This window comes from Hemicordylus capensis, chromosome 2, assembly GCF_027244095.1.
Source record: "Hemicordylus capensis ecotype Gifberg chromosome 2, rHemCap1.1.pri, whole genome shotgun sequence".
NCBI classification, from domain to species: Eukaryota; Metazoa; Chordata; class Lepidosauria; order Squamata; family Cordylidae; genus Hemicordylus; species Hemicordylus capensis.
The window spans coordinates 172,709,178-172,725,176 of NC_069658.1; the positions used below are offsets into that span (position 1 = coordinate 172,709,178).

A 15,999-nucleotide genomic window follows, 5' to 3' on the forward strand; every position below is an offset into this window, starting at 1 on the left:
CAGCACAGTATCTCCAGTGATTGTTGCTGGTGACTTTCTTAGGTTTCTTTTTAGATTGTGAGCCCTTTGGGGACAGGGATCTATCTTTATTTATTTATTGTTTCTCTGTGTAAACTGCTTTGGAAACTTTTGTTGAAAAGCAGTATCTAAATTGTTGTTGTTAGAGCCAGACGTTGGAGCCAGGGCAGGGATGGAACCCTTAAATGCCATCTCCTCTAGACTGCCCATGGCTAGAGAGCACCTGAAAAACTTGCTCTTGTGCTGAAAGGAACCTGCAGGTGCTCTTAGACCTGAAGCTTGTTAGACCAGATTGGTTGCTTAAGGAGACCCAAAGAGCAGGGCCAGGATTGTAGCAGAAAAGTCTAACTAACTCAGGCCCTATCATGAAATAAGATACAAGTGTTTATACTCTTATCAGATTTGCTAAGCAGACTTGATTATGTATTGTGTATAACTGTGGATCTGCCTGCCACTGCCAAAGATGGTAATGAGTGATTTATTTATTTGTAAGTAGAAGACTAATTAATGGAAGATGGGAAAAGCATGAGAGCTAGTGTAATCTAGTGACTAACCGTGTGAGCTGAAAAATAATCAGTTCAGGAGTTGTGATAATGAAGTATTCCTCTCCAGACCTTAGTTATTGTGTAAAAATAAAATTAAAAAAGTAAAACTTAAAAATAAAGTATCCAGTTTTATTAAAGAAGATTGACAACAAGCCGACCTTATGGAAATCAATTTCTTAGTATTGGGATGAGAAACATACTACTAATAAGCCATTTTCTTTCATGCTCTATATTATTGTGATCAGCATTTAATTTAAGAGTTTTTTTGTGTTTTGTGTAAGCTGAGAAACCTCCAGCTTAAATTTCATCTCAGTATTGGTCCTGCTGTGCGACCTTTGTCTAATTACTCTCTTTCAGCCTTAATCCGCCCTGCCCCCACTAAGTAAGATGGGGTAATAGAAATACTGTTGTACCTTACAGGTCTGTTTATAATGTAGTTAATATTGTTAACAATTATTAAGTGCTTGGGGTCATTGCCTAAGCCACAGAAGGTAAAGCCAGCATTGGCAACACTAAACATATTTGGATGTGCTCTTTGTGTATTATCTTATTTGTACAAGATTATGGATACATGGCATCACAGTTTGAAAATAAATAACGGTGCAGAGGGTGATCAGAAAAAAGAACAGTTAAAACCTGACTGCTAACAGAGACAGCGTACTAGGCTCTGTTAGCAATGAGGAGGCCTCATATGGCTGCTTTCCTTCTTCCTGCTTTCCTAAAGAGCAACTTTGCCTCATGACCAAATGTACAACATTGTTAGCATGACTAAAGGGCTGCAGGTGAAGAAGAGCTGTTTTGGATTTGGCCTGAACCTAATGTGTATCCGGAGTTGAAATGCAGCCTTGGAGACCTGCGTTTAAATCTCTCTGGGTAATGGTGTGAGGGTGAATGAGATAAGGGAGTGGAGTTACCTACCTCTAGTCTTAGCAATAGGGTGGACTATCCGCTTATGCCAGGACCTGTGCCTATCTTGCAAATCCAGTCTTAACTGCTTTCCTATCCCACAGCCACTGATCAGCCGCAATTATAAAGGTGATGTGAGCATGTCAGAAATCGATTATTTCATGCCGCTGCTGATGCAGAAGGAAGAAGAATGTGCCCTGACACCACTCCTATCACGTGGGAAGGTCCACTTTCTCTGGATCAAACACAGCAACCTCTACTGTATCCTTTCAGTGCCTGCACTACTGAGGTGCAGGATGCTGCATCCCCTGCAAAATATCTTCAGCAGGCAAAACCCTGGTCCATTTTGCCAGCACTCATAGAGCTGACTTACATGAATGTTGTGTGCTTGATTGTGGCTTGAAAGTTATTGCAGATTTGCTTCCTGCTTGTAGCCAACTGGTTGTACACAATGCTTTTTTGTGTGTTCTGTGCAATTACTTTAGAAATTATGTTTGCCAAGGAGTACCAAAAGTTTATATCTGCATGTTTATTATTATCAGGGAGTCTGTAGTATGCACAGAATTTTTATTTCCAGCTGTTACCATGTTACTAGAGAGCCAGTGTGGTGTAGTGGTTAGAGTGCTGGACTAGGACCGGGGAGACCTGAGTTCAAATCCCCATTCAGCCATGATACTAGCTGGGTGACTCTGGGCCAGTCACTTCTCTCTCAGCCTAGCCTACTTCACAGGGTTGTTGTGAAAGAGAAACTCAAGTATGTAGTACACCGCTCTGGGCTCCTTAAAGGAAGAGCAGGATATACATGTAAAATTATAATAATGTTCCCAGTGGCTATGTGGATACCTTTTTAACTTCCCTGAATTGTTCTGTTTTTGTGTTTTTAGAACTCTGGTTGTCTGTATATATGCAGAATCTATGTTTGCTTTTCTGCTTGTGCAGATTTCGTGAGTTGTGCATGAAATATTGCACCATACAGTTGCTTTTGGAATCAGGAAGTTTTTTAAAAATTTGTTTTAAACGTATCCCGCTCTTTCTCCAAGGAGCCCAGTATACATGGTTATGTTTACCCTCACAACGACCCTGTGAGGTAGGCTAGGCCGAGAGATATATGACTGGCCCAAAGTCACCTGGTGAGTTTCATGGCTGAATGGGGATTTGAACTTGGGTCTCCCCAGTCCTAGTCCAACTGTCTAACTACCACACTATGCTGGCTAAGATGTTGCCAGCTCGGTGTTATCTACCAAATATCTAGTTCCCTCTGCTTGTTTTACTTTTAAAAAAGGAGAGGATGATTATGTTATCCCTATCTCCTGTATTCTACCAAAATAAAACCACAGGGCTCTGTGGGCACCAGGAGGTGAAATCGACTTGACGGCATGCTTTACCTTTATTGACAAAGGGCAAGTTCACTAAGCAGGGAATGGACCCTACCTTTCCTACACACTGGCTTTACATTTATTGATGGAAACATCTGCTGTGCTTACCACGTAAAGAGCAGAAAGAAACACTAGAGCTTTAGACCCTATGGGAAGGCCAGTGCTTTAGCTTTGATGGTTTGCCAGCTCAGCTTGTCTGATTTTATTTTTTATTGTTGAATTTCTATACCGCCTTTCATTAAAAACAACCCCAAGGCAGTTTACAAAAGTTAAAAACATACAATAAAAATGACAATTAAAATATTAAGCTTAAAAAAATCTAATTTAAAAACTATAAAATACAAGCATAAAAACTATAAATAAGTAAAAACACATAGAAGCAGCAGTAGAAACAATCATGTAAAAGCCTGGGTAAAAAGCCAAGATTTAAAAAGCTTTCTAAAAACTGTGATGGAGTCTGAGGAGCAAATGGCCACTGGGAGAGCATTCCAAAGTCTGGGGGCAGCAACAGAGAAGGCCCTGTCCCGAGTGCACGACAGACGAGCCTCCTTCATTGTAGGCACCCGGAGCAGAGCCCCCTCAGATGACCTTGTCAAGCAGGCAGCAACCCTTGGGAGCAGGCGGTCCCTCAGATACCCCGGGCCCAAACCGTTAAGGGCTTTAATGGTCAAAACCAGCACCTTGAATTGGACCCGGAAACGAACAGGCAGCCAGTGCAGCTCTTTCAGGATGGGTGTGATGTGTTCCCACCGGGCAGCTCTGGACAAAACCCTAGCTGCCGCGTTTTGCACTAGCTGCAGTTTCCAGATATTCTTCAAGGGCAGCCCCATGTAGAGTGCGTTACAGTAATCCAGCTGTGACATGACTAAGGCGTGGGTAACCGTGGCCAGATCTGCCTTTTCGAGAAAAGGACGAAGCTGACGCACTAGCCAAAGCCGTGCAAAGGCACCCCTGGCCACCGCCTCCACCTAAGCTTCCAAAAGCAGAGCCGGGTCCAGTAGTACCCCCAAGCTGCGTACTTGCTCCTTCAAGGGGAGTGCAACCCCATCCAGAACCGGTAAAATCTCCTCATCCCAATTGGCTCTCCTACTGACCAACAGTACCTCCGTCTTGTCCGGATTCAATTTCAGTTTATTAGCCCACATCCAACCCATCACGGCCTCCAGCCCCCGATTCAGGACATCCACCGCCTCCCTAGGATCAGGTGACAAGGAGAGATAGAGCTGAGTGTCATCCATATATTGCTGACAACTCAGTCCAAGTCCCCGGATGACCTCTCCCAGCGGTTTCATGTAGATGTTAAACAGCACGGGGGACAAGACCAAACCCTGTCACCACCGCCACGGCATAGTCCCTAAAATGGGCTCTAGCCCGTGTTTGGTCGGATTCATCACGACTCTTCCTCCAGCGTTGTTCCAGCCGTCGTCCGAGTTGTTTCATCACCCTAAGCTCCGAGGAAAACCAAGGAGCAGATCGGGCTCCACCAAGCCGGAGAGGGCGTTTAGGAGCAACCATGTCAACAGCCCAGGCTGTCTTTCCATTCCAGAGATCGACCAGGGCCTCAACAGGGTCACCAGCTCTGGACACTGGAAACTCCCTGAGGGCCGTCTGGAATCCAAGCGGATCCATAAGCCTCTGGGGGCGGACCATCCTAATCGGCCCACCAGCCCTGCAGAGGGCAGACGGAGCAGTCAAACTCTACCCCACCAGATGATGATCTGTCCATGACAAGGGAGTGGTGTCAAATTCCCCCACCTCCAGATCATTTATTTCCCAGTCGGCAAAAACCAGATCCAGAGTATGTCCTGCCATGTGGGTAGGGCCCGATACCAACTGAGACAGGCCCATGGTTGCCATGGAGGCCATGAAGTCCTGAGCCACACCCACTAGGGGGGCCTCAGCGTGGACATTGAAATCCCCCAAAACAATAAGGCTGGGGGAACCCCAGGCCACCTCCGAGACCACCCCTGGCAGCTCAGGTAGGGAGACTGAAGTGCAGCGGGGTGGTCAGTACACCAGCAGAATCCCCAGCCTATCTCAGAGGCCCACCCTCAAGGACAAGCACTCAAAATTCTGAGATTGCATCTGGAAACGGGGAGGATCTCTCAATAGATGACTGCAGTGCCCCCTCCCCGACCCTCGAGGTGGGGCTGTTGCGCAATCTGGAAACCTGGAGGACAGAGCTGAGAGAGACCAACATGAAGCATGATTTGCCATGCTTCATAGCTGAATGGAGATCTTTAATGTTACCCACTCCTAGTCTGACACTTTGAACATTCTATCACATGGGCTCTCTCTTTGGAATGAGGCTTCCAGTGGGCATGTATGGTTCAGACACCTAGAAACCTCCCAGCTCCTTTTTGGCCCTTGAGTTTGAACAGGCAATAGGTGCAGAGCTGCTCAACTTTGGCTCTCCTGCAGATGTTGGCCTACAAATCCCATAATCCCTGGCTATTGGCCACTGTGGCTGGGGATTATGGGAGCTGTAGTCCCCCCAAAAAGATGGGGGGGGCCAAAATTGAGCAGGCCTGGTTTAGAGCAGTAGGACCATCTCCCTTCACTGCCCAGCCTATGTGCAATTGTATTATGATTACTTCCAGGGGTATTTGCATGTGTGTGTAGAGAACTGCTGCAGTGGGGAAATACCTGTTTGCCTTTAAAAAAAAAATCAGTATAATAAGATCGACCTGCTGGACCAGACCCCAAAATCCATGTAGTTCAACATCCTCCTGTCTCAAATAGTAGCTTGCTAGATGTCTCTGAGAAGCTTGTAAGCATGGTCTGGTGGTGATGACATCTTTCCCTTGTTTGTCTGGTAATTGAAGATGTAAAACCTTTGAGATGACAATAGAGAACTGAAACTATCAACTCCTCTAAGTTTTGATAGAGTTTGTGTGCTTTAAAAAAAACCACACTTTTGCAGTGAACTGCTTTCTTGCGCAACCTGCAGTCAAAGGCTGCAATCCTGTATCCATATGCTTATTTGGAAAGAAGTCCCATTAAATTTGAAGGGACTTCTGAGGAGATACATATAGGATAAGCTGAAAAATCTGAGTGTATGGGCTTTACTGGCAGCTGCCACTAGTTTCTGGATACATATCTCTGGTCCAACACACCCTGGGGTAGGTACACCAGAGAAACCTCTATCCAGAACCCTTGAAAGGGGTCAAAGGTGGGCTTTAATGTACATGTCAAACAAATGTTGGAAGTGTAAAAAGAGGAGGGTTCCTATATACATTTATGGTGGACTTGTAGTAAGTCTAAAGGCTATTGGGATTTAATATACAATGAGCTTAAGAAAGTGTTTAAAATGACTTTCCCTAAGAGCCCAGAAACAATACTATTAGGCACTGATAATAGCTCATTGCCTAGGAAATACTGGATCCTCTTTATGTATCTGACAGCAGCAGCAAGATTGACATTTGCAGGAAAGACATCCATTGCCCCAGTAAAAAGGATTGGATACTTAAAGTGTTAGAGTTGGCGGAAATGGCAAAGCTAACAGCATTATTAAGAAATAAATTTGAAGTATTTGAAAGGGAGTGGGACCCTCTTCTTATTTACCTAAAAACATATTATAAAATGGATTTCTATCAGGCTTTTGAGTGGTAACAAAAATGTTTTTAAAATGCCCTAGAGCTGACTTTCGTACGATTTAATGGGGAGAGAACGATTAAATTACAGGCAAGACTTGGGTATTGTAACTAATACTTGTTCTAATGATGAGATGGAAGTCCTCTTGTCTTTTGTGTGTGTGTGTGGTCTGTCTCCTTTCTTTCTTTCTTTCTTTCTTTCTTTCTTTCTTTCTTTCTTTCTTTCTTTCTTTCTTTCTTTCCCCCCTTCTTTCTGTGTGTCCGTGTGTGTATCTTATGTTGTGAAAAATTGAATAAAAAGTTATTTTTTAAAAAAATGAAAGGGGTCAATTGTAAGTAGCATTGTACCAGCCTGCATTCTAGGATTGCCCCAGACTTAAGTGAACCTGTTGACTGAGTCCATCTCTTTCAGGAAGCAGGGATACAAACCACTCATAAGTTAGCAGTGTTTTAAATAAGAATGAAGCATATAGGCCAGAGCATAAAAGAAACAATGATATTAACTCTAGTCTATTTCTCCATTTACCATGGATGTTTACCAAATAGGGCTTGTGAGCTTGTAGACTTTTGCTAAAACTGTGTTGGAGACTCCAAGATGATGTCACCAGAGGATTGTTACTGAGCAACCCATACTCTGGCACAGCTCCAGCTAATTCATGTGGCTCCTACACAATACCTCCAACATTTCACAGATGAAAATAGGGGTACACTTGTGACAATCAATTCTCAAATTACTGCTCAAGGCCCCCCACCCACTATTGCATCTTGTTAAAGACTGGATTCCACCCACTAGATGTTGTGTATTGCATAGTGTCTTAGTTGTACACTCAGTGGCAGGCAGGTGCACTAGAGGCATAAATACATCCAACCGCTCATTCAGAAAGACTGAATTTCTAGAGATGCTGGGGTGGGAGCTGAATCCTGGAGAATGACAACTCTGGCAATTGGCATCCCAAAGAGGCAAAAACAGGGACAGCGATTTACCAAAGAAAGATTTCAGAAAACAGGATCTAGACAGCAAGAACATTTTGCCCTTATTTTGCACAAACCTTGCATCAAGTTGGCACTCTGGACCTGCCTTAATTAGAAAAAGAACGTGAGGCAAAAAAGAGAATATCGCTCTCTGTGGCATGAACCAATGAAACTCTTGTTAGTCATTATAGTGGCAACAGGCTCAGATTGGTGGTTGGTTATCACCCTTCTCCTGGGTAACCATGGCTATTGATATTTCAGTAAAGAGCTCAATAGGGCAATGAAAGCAGTTTGAACTGTTATCATCTCTTCAGGGATGTCTAGACCTTCTTTTAGTAATACAGTAATTTATTCTGGAATAACCTGATAAGGCAAAGAATAGGAGACTATAGTTGTTACAAACATCAGATACAAGTGATTCAAGGACCTTCTGGTTTCCACAAAGGAGTTTTGTATTCTTAAAATAGTGTCTGGTCAAACAACTCAGACAATAATAACCATTAAAAAGTTACAGGTCCATCACAAACCAGTCCTCCATTAATTGGTCCAGTCCTCCTAAAGCCAGCTAAGTTAGTGACTATCATAAAGACCTGCTGTGATAGTGAATTCCGTAAGTTGATTATGAAATACAAAGAAGTATTTTCTTTTGTCTGTCCTGAATCGACACTGCCCTGAAGCTTGATATTGAATGAAACTGATTTCACTTCTCTCATCATAGAGCTCCAGGGGGTTCCTAGTATCCCATCCAGATGTTGACAAGAAGTAACCCTGCTTAGCTTCAATGAAATGGCTGTATCATGTGCCCTTAGACCATGTCCTGGGACCCAAGGAAATGTTTCCTTCTACCTACGCTCTCCATATCATTCATTGATTATAAATAATATGTCTGAAAAGGAGAAATGTTCTCACTCTAGATGTATGTGGGGGAGAAGTGTACCCCTAAATTGTAACAATGCTTCCAGGCTGCCAAAATACTGATATGTCCTACACATGTAGTCTACAACCTTCTGATTCCTAGAAAAGTCTGAAAATTGAACATTTTAAACTTAATATATGTTTCACTTCTAATGGAGGCTGGAATTCTAGCACAGAGCAAGCTAAGCCATGCATAAGGCAGGGAGCGGGGCTGCCTCATCGGGCTTGTGGGGAGAAATGTTTTTTGACATGGACTGTGACCTACCCAGTGTCATGTGCCTCTGTTTAAGTCCCCGCAGCCATAGCTGGTCTGAAAGTGGGTTCAAAGTTCAAACACAGATGTGCATATTCGTGTGTGTGTGCGTGCATGCATATGCATGCGCACATACACACTCAAGTCTGTTCACTGCCTTTTCTTGGTAGCTACATCCTGTGTGTTTCCCCCCTCCTCCAAGGCCAGTGGCCGTTCCATTTCCCCCCAGACCTCTGTCTCCTGACCCTAAAGCTAGTGCTCATGGGAAGGGGCAGGGAGGATTGGGTAGAATCAAAATTTTCAGTGCAGTAGCTCTCTCTTTACCCTTAACCTTTTATATAGTGGTGGCCACTACCATGAAGAATGCGAATGCCTCCCTGGTATATTCATTTCTTTACAAAGTGGTAGAGGTAAGAAGTTATTCTCGGTTATACGGAGCAAAATGGGACACTGAGACAAGGAAAGCTCGCTTCCTCCTAAGAAGAGAGGAAACATTACTATCCCTGGGTTGCCTACTACACTTTTCTATTGACTTGGAACTGTATGGAGGCTGCACCTCAAAATGCTGCTAGGTTCTGTATGAGCCTGGGGAAAAATGTTACACAGCTTAACAGTTTGGCCTTAGTGCCCTCAGTCTTCTCCAAATGTTTCAGACATTGACACTATACATTTGGGGATAGCAATCAAAAACTGCCTGCCCCTCAAAGTGTCAAACACAGAATTCAGCACATTGCACAGAATCCCAGCCCTTGTGATTAGGTTTCTGGGCCTCATATCTACAACAGAAGTCAGTGTTAGAAACATGAGGGTATCTTTGTTTTTCTATATGACTTGTAAGATAAAGACCTCACCACAAACCATCAACAGCACAACACAAACCATCAATCACAGTAAAGCAGCCAAAAAGCTTAGCTGAATAAAAAGATCTTCACCTGGCACCCAAAGGATGGTCAAGTTGGGGTTAAGCAAGCTGCACTACAGAGAGCATTCCAAAGATGGGCCACTATGGATCACCACCCGCCTTACTTCAGATAGTGGGGAACCCTGCAAAAGGGCCTCCAGTGAAGGTCCATGCCCAGGCAAGTGCATATTGGGTGGGGTAATTCTTGAGGCATCCTGGTCACTGCCCATTAAGAGCTTAAAGTTCATAACCAACCTTATGGTTATGGACCCAATGAAGTTGGGTCCAGTAATGGGCTGGGAGCTAGTGCTTTAAGAATGGGGGCATGCATCTCAGTTTGCTAGGAACCTAACTGTTGTATTTTGTACTAACTGAAGTTTTCAAACCATGTTCAAGGGTAGCCCCCATACAGTGTATTGCAATTATCTAAATGTGAACTGACCGGTGCATGAATAACTCTAGCTAGCATTATCTCTGCATAGGAGTGGCTGCAATTGTTGCATCAGTATCAGCTGGTTAAAGGTGGCTTGTGCCATCAAGGCCACTTGGGCCTCCAAAGATAAGGCTGGATCTAAATAACACACCCAGACTGTGAACTTGATCCTTGAAGGGGATCATACCTCCATCCAGAAAGATGACCCACTGTCCCAAGACAGATAAATAATCTACCAACAGCACCTCTACCTTCTAAGGACCAAGTGCAAGTTTTTTTGGCTCGCCTGTAGTCCGTTACCAATCCTAAGCACTGTCCAGCACTTCTATAGCATTCCCTAAATTATTGCATTCTGCAGAAATTAATTAAATAATGGAAGGGTCCTTTGAGTCCAACTCACCCACCTATAGAGAAGCCTGCCCAGTGCATTGATTCACTGCTCTGACCTTGCTTGTGTTGGAGTGGGGAAACTTTGTTGCTGCATCTGCATCATCTAATCATTCCCCAATGCAGAGGCATGGCAGAATGGCCCACCCTTAGAAGAGACTGGCACAGAACAGCAGCTTATGAAGAAATTCGGGGGTGGTGGTGGTGTTCCTCTGGAGCTGGGGAGCTCTTATGCTTACATACTCTAAAAGTAAATCTTTTGGGATCTGAGAATGAACTTTGGTTTTGATTTTACTTCAAAATAAAAGTGCACCTCATACCAGAAGTTTGGCAGTTCTATTTCAGTTTCCCCCGAGAGGCCAAGTCTTCTAAGTGGAGCACCGTAATCAGTACAGTAGTTTAGCACAGTAGCCAGTAATCATGTCCACACACCTGGATATTCTGCAAGAAAGATGCACTTGAGAGCAATGCAGTTAGATGAAGTGCATCAGGTGCCAAATATGTGTCTGTGTTGTTTATTCCAATTGTGGAATTTGGTTACTGGGTCTACAGAAGTTCAGGAGTTGGCTATAGGGATGACATTGCATTCACCTCTTCAGTTGGAGAGATTCTGATCTTCCATTCTCTCATTTTAAGGTATTTTCTGAATACTTCAAAGAGCTGGAAGAAGAGAGCATCCGTGACAATTTTGTCATTGTATATGAATTACTGGATGAGCTAATGGACTTTGGTTTTCCCCAGACAACAGACAGCAAAATTCTGCAGGAGTGAGTCACTTGGCTTGTTTGCACACTTATTTCCCCCCTATTACTTTTATTTTTCTTTCTGCCACAGTAGAAATGACTTGGTAGTATTTGAAAACAACATCAACTAGAGATGAATCTATAGGAATTGTAGTGGAACAAAATATGTGAACATTGATAAAATCCCAGACTTTGACTTTGGAGGTTTCACACTTCTGTTTAGGGGGAAAATATTTTTGAAGGGGCCCTTATTTTGATGAAGCAATACTTACATTTCAGTAGCAAGATGTGATGCTTAACTAGAATCTGAGTCCTAGCACAGAAATATTCAGTTCTCAAAAACAAACTTGATGTGTCAACTTTTACAGTGTGAATTCTTCTAAATTTGAGATTTCAAATGAAATAGTCTGGTTCTGCTATAGCTAGCAAAAGGTGCCCATTTCAGGCCCTGCAATAGTGGGAGAAGGTACAATTGGATACTTAACCAAGAAGGAAGAATAACGGCACCCTAAGAGGGCAAATCTAGCAGCCATTTGATCTTTGTCCCCCCCATCCCACCCATTGTAGGTATATCACTCAGCAGGGCAACAAGCTGGAGACAGCCAAATCCCATGTTCCACCCACTGTCACCAATGCAGTCTCCTGGAGATCAGAAGGCATCAAATACAAAAAGAATGAGGTCTTCATTGATGTCATTGAGTCTGTCAATCTACTGGTGAGTCAGTGTAGGATTCCATCCAGGAATCCATTTCTGATAGGGGATATGGATGTAGAACTGGGTTCACGTGGAGTAATTTGATATAAGCCTCAAAAAAGGTGGTATCAAGTACAGATGTGACAGATATGTGGCTTCCTGCACATAATTTTGGACTATGATAAATGTACAGTTGTACATGATAATGTGGAATGTACATGTTGTTAATGTACAGTTGTATATGATAATGTGGAACAGTGGGTTCTCCACACCCCACCCGTTATAATATGAATATGATGAACATTTAGATACCACAAGGTTGGAGTGGGCCCAGGGATGAGATTTTAAAATGGGCCACTCACTGCTTTGCTCTCCTTCTCCTGTTTCATTGTCTCTGCTAACTATCTCAATTAGTTGCAAGGTGTAAATAACAGCAGAACCAACTAACACAACAGAATCAATGAAGAACTTTAATCATTGCACATATATTTTTATGGAGTTGTATTGTATTTTGACTGTTGTAAACCAACTAATAATAATAAATAATAATAATCTCTCACTGCTTGGCATTAACTGCAAGCCTACTATTTAGAAGAACATTGTAACTCTATTTTAGGACTGGGAAGTCACCTTAGGGCTGCACCCAAACACTTCTCATAGTAAAATTGAGTAGGACCTACTCCTGGGTAAAGCCTACTCAAGGAATAGTTTATAATGAAGTAATGATAAAGCACTACCTTTCTCAAGGCTTCATTTCAAGATAAGGATATTGCTGCCCTTCCAAGGGTTATTCCCCTCCCCATTTCACCTCCCCAACCACGCCAGGTGGAAAAGTTTACTTTTGGGGCCAGAGGCGTAGTGTCAGCTTGCCACTCAGAGCAACATTTTTACCCCCTCAGCAGCCGAATGGGTACTGTTAGGGAAGAGGCAGGTGCCTTTAAGGAAGGTAGAAACAAGTTAAGGGTTGGGTTACTTGTTTGTTGCTTTGAGCAGTCCTTCAGAAAAATGGGGTGGAGGCAAAAATGTTGAAAAGAAATAAATATAAACGAACAAGCCTACCCTGGTTAGAATGTGCATTCAGATCAAAACTGGCGTTTCCCCCCTTTCTGTCTTGCATTGCCAACATGCATACGTGTACATACAAATATCATCCCATCAAAGGCGCTTCTAATGGGTTGGGTATATTAAAAAGCCTTTAACCCGAGAATGAATTCAGCATTTCTATTTAATGAGCACACTTGGATTAGCCATAACAACAACTCAGAAGCCTTCATTATGATCTATAATACATTGCGTTAAATGTTAATGGCACTGGCATGCCCTGTGTAAAGGAGAGGTAACGGGTGTGGGAGGTCCGTTGCCAGAAGCAAATGCCCTTATTAAAGGCAAAGGCACAGAGCTACTTTGGACTTGGCACTTACAGGAGTCAAGTTGCACCCTGGAGTACCTTTTTCTAGCCTCGCCTGGGTGTGCGTGGGAGAGCCTCCCATTTCCTTTGCTCCATGGCCTGTGTGTGATGGAACGGCTGCTCCTTCTCTTCATTGCTGCCGTCCCCACTCCTCCTCCACCACAGATTGCTAAAGGAGTTGAATTCTCTGGCGATGGTTGCTGCTGTGCTGACTTGCCCTCTCGCCCTCCCGCTCTGAGTAATGAGGCTGTCCTAGCACGAGATGATGAAAAGGAGAGAGTGGGGAGAAGGAGGCAATGCTACGGCTTCCTTCTGCTGCTCCAGGGACTCCTTTTCCCCTCTTCAGCAGTGCCACACACCGAATCACGTGCCGGCATGTTCTGCTGGGCCCGTCCTGGCCAGTCCCCATAGAGGCGCAAGGAAGCTCTTGATTGGATTGGGAAAGAGGGAGGAGCTTTGTCCCTTCACGCTGCTCGGGTCCCTTTGCTGGCCAGTGCTTCCCTCCTCTTCGTTTGCCTGCCAGCAGCCACAGCGGTGCAGCAGAGTCTTGCCCTCTGAGGGTGGCTGCCTGTGCCAGCAGAGCAGAAGCGAGGGGCCTCCTGGGGGGGGGGCTTGAGGCAGCCGGGCCGGGAGACAACTGTCTCCCCTTGCCTAATGAATGGTATGCCCCTGCGCTTTTCAACAAAAGTCCCCAAAGCGGTTTATATAGATATAAATATATAAAATGGTGTTGCTGTCATTGTGCTGCTTTCCTTCATGGCTAATGTATATATGGAGAGTATCATTGATACACAACGTTATCAAAGTTTCTAGGGATGTTGTAGGAGTGGCTGTCAGTGTTAGTTTTGTTTCTACAGCTGGTTTTTTTGGTGTAGATTTTGCTGCTGTCAGTGTGCAGGATCAGGACTATGTTGTGCCACTACAATGGCCACATAGTGTAGTAGGACCACGGGATCAGCCTGCTTGTCTGCAAATCAAAGCTCACTTATTTGGGAATAAGTGCCATTACTATCACTGAGTAAATAAACATAGTATCAGTGAGTGAATAAACATAGGATCAGGGCCATGCCTATCTAATTTACACCATTTAAGTGTGCTTGAGGTTGGATCCCTTTCTTTGTGCCTACGCATGGTCAGCTTCCACTGCCAGAGATGGAGGGAAAGGAATAAAGGATAGCCCCAGGGCAGAGGAAAGCTGGAGCCAGCACCGGGGTAATCAGCACAACACAACTTGATCTGGAATAATAATATGCACTCCCCTGTACTGCTTATTGTATGCAGCTATCTGGCATGCTGCCTTTCCCAGCTGAGTGATCTGTAGGCTTCTGCTTGCTCCCCACTGGGCAGGATTGGAGTGTAGTCCTTCACTGTCATCCTGCCCTAACTGTTGATCTGCCAGTAGGGTAGGAGAGAAGAGTTTGCCCCTGGAATTTTTCCAGGAGAGGCCTCTGTATTTTGGGAGTCAGCCAGCCAGCTAGCCTTCTTCAACCAGGCAGCCTCCAGCCATGTTTTGCAACAAGAAGAGTTCCCTTTTTACATCCCAAGATAAATGTTGGTCTCCAGAGGAAATGGTGGTACTCCACTGGGTCCAAATTAGGTCTCCTTGTCTGTTTCAAGCTAGTATTTTCTTCTTCTTCTATATGGTCAGCTTCTATAGGAGTCCTCTCTGAAAAAATGATAGTTGTATAGTCTATAGTTGTACATAGCACATCTACAGTAAGTGTTTTGTTTCCATGTAATATGTACAATAATATGTTTTGTTTCCATGACATGTTTTGTGAATTGGGTCATTTTTAGCCTCACTGTTACCAGGGAAAAGGAGAAGTAAAGAGGGTGGAGAGCTGGGTTGCTTGAGCTCCTGCTCCCAGGTCCAGACCTTGCCTTGTTTTCCAGGTCAATGCCAATGGGAGTGTCCTGCTGAGTGAGATTGTGGGCTCCATCAAGCTAAAGGTGTTCCTATCAGGCATGCCAGAGCTACGCTTGGGTCTAAATGACAGAGTGCTCTTTGAGCTCACAGGACGTAAGTAACCCAGGCCTCCAATCAGTTGTTGAGTGGGTTGGGCACAAAGGAAATCCAGGAGGAGGAGCTCCTGCTTCAAATGAGCAGATGGGCACCAACTCTGGCTGGAAGGAAGCACTATAGGGTTTGCCTAGCACTGAGCCTTTTCATCTGGTGTTGCTAAGATTTAATCTGTGCCCAGCCCCAGGAACTTACTCTGGAATGTGTCAAGGAGTCCCCAAGATGGGAACTTCTGAGGGTTTCCTTCAGCTCTGAGACCTTGCAGCTGCTTCCACGCATCTGGGATTAGGGGCTCGGCTTACAGGTCAACTATACATGTGTGTATGGAAAATAAAGCTTCCTTAACCTGATAAATTTTGAACTGGGATCCTGTATTATGGAAATGGGTAACATGTTTTCCCCCCACACCATTTATAGCCTTGCATATTTCCATGACATTCTACACTTTGGGTTTTTGCATTTTAAGCAGAAAAATTCTAAATTTTTCTCTGGAAGCTCCTTTCTCTCTCAACAAATACTTCAACAGGCCTAAGATCGGGGTGGGGGCAAGGGACTATGTCTTAGTTTCTTAGCCATGAAACTCATACCTGTCACTATTTATCAGCCAGCCAAGTTTCCCCATCTCATCCACTTTGGTCTTCCAGGTGGAAAAAATAAATCTGTAGAGCTGGAGGATGTAAAGTTCCACCAGTGTGTGCGGCTCTCACGATTTGACAATGACCGCACCATCTCCTTTATCCCACCCGATGGCGATTTTGAACTCATGTCCTATCGACTGAACACACAGGTAAGTTTGGGATTCTGACACTGGGAAAAGATAATATTAAGATAGATT

At 44.1% G+C, this 15,999-nt stretch overlaps 1 protein-coding gene across 3 annotated transcripts in view; it reads left to right on the top strand.

Moving 5' to 3' along the window:
- AP1M2 (adaptor related protein complex 1 subunit mu 2) overlaps positions 1 to 15,999 on the top strand; it is a 43,038-nt gene that overhangs the window by 19,867 nt on the left and 7,172 nt on the right. For all 3 annotated transcript variants that reach the window (XM_053303545.1, XM_053303546.1, XM_053303544.1), the window contains exons 2-7: positions 1,574 to 1,730; positions 8,921 to 8,988; positions 10,936 to 11,066; positions 11,610 to 11,757; positions 15,038 to 15,164; positions 15,809 to 15,951. In XM_053303545.1, coding sequence (XP_053159520.1) covers positions 1,574 to 1,730; positions 8,921 to 8,988; positions 10,936 to 11,066; positions 11,610 to 11,757; positions 15,038 to 15,164; positions 15,809 to 15,951 — 774 coding nt within the window. The remainder of the gene's footprint in view (positions 1 to 1,573; positions 1,731 to 8,920; positions 8,989 to 10,935; positions 11,067 to 11,609; positions 11,758 to 15,037; positions 15,165 to 15,808; positions 15,952 to 15,999) is intronic.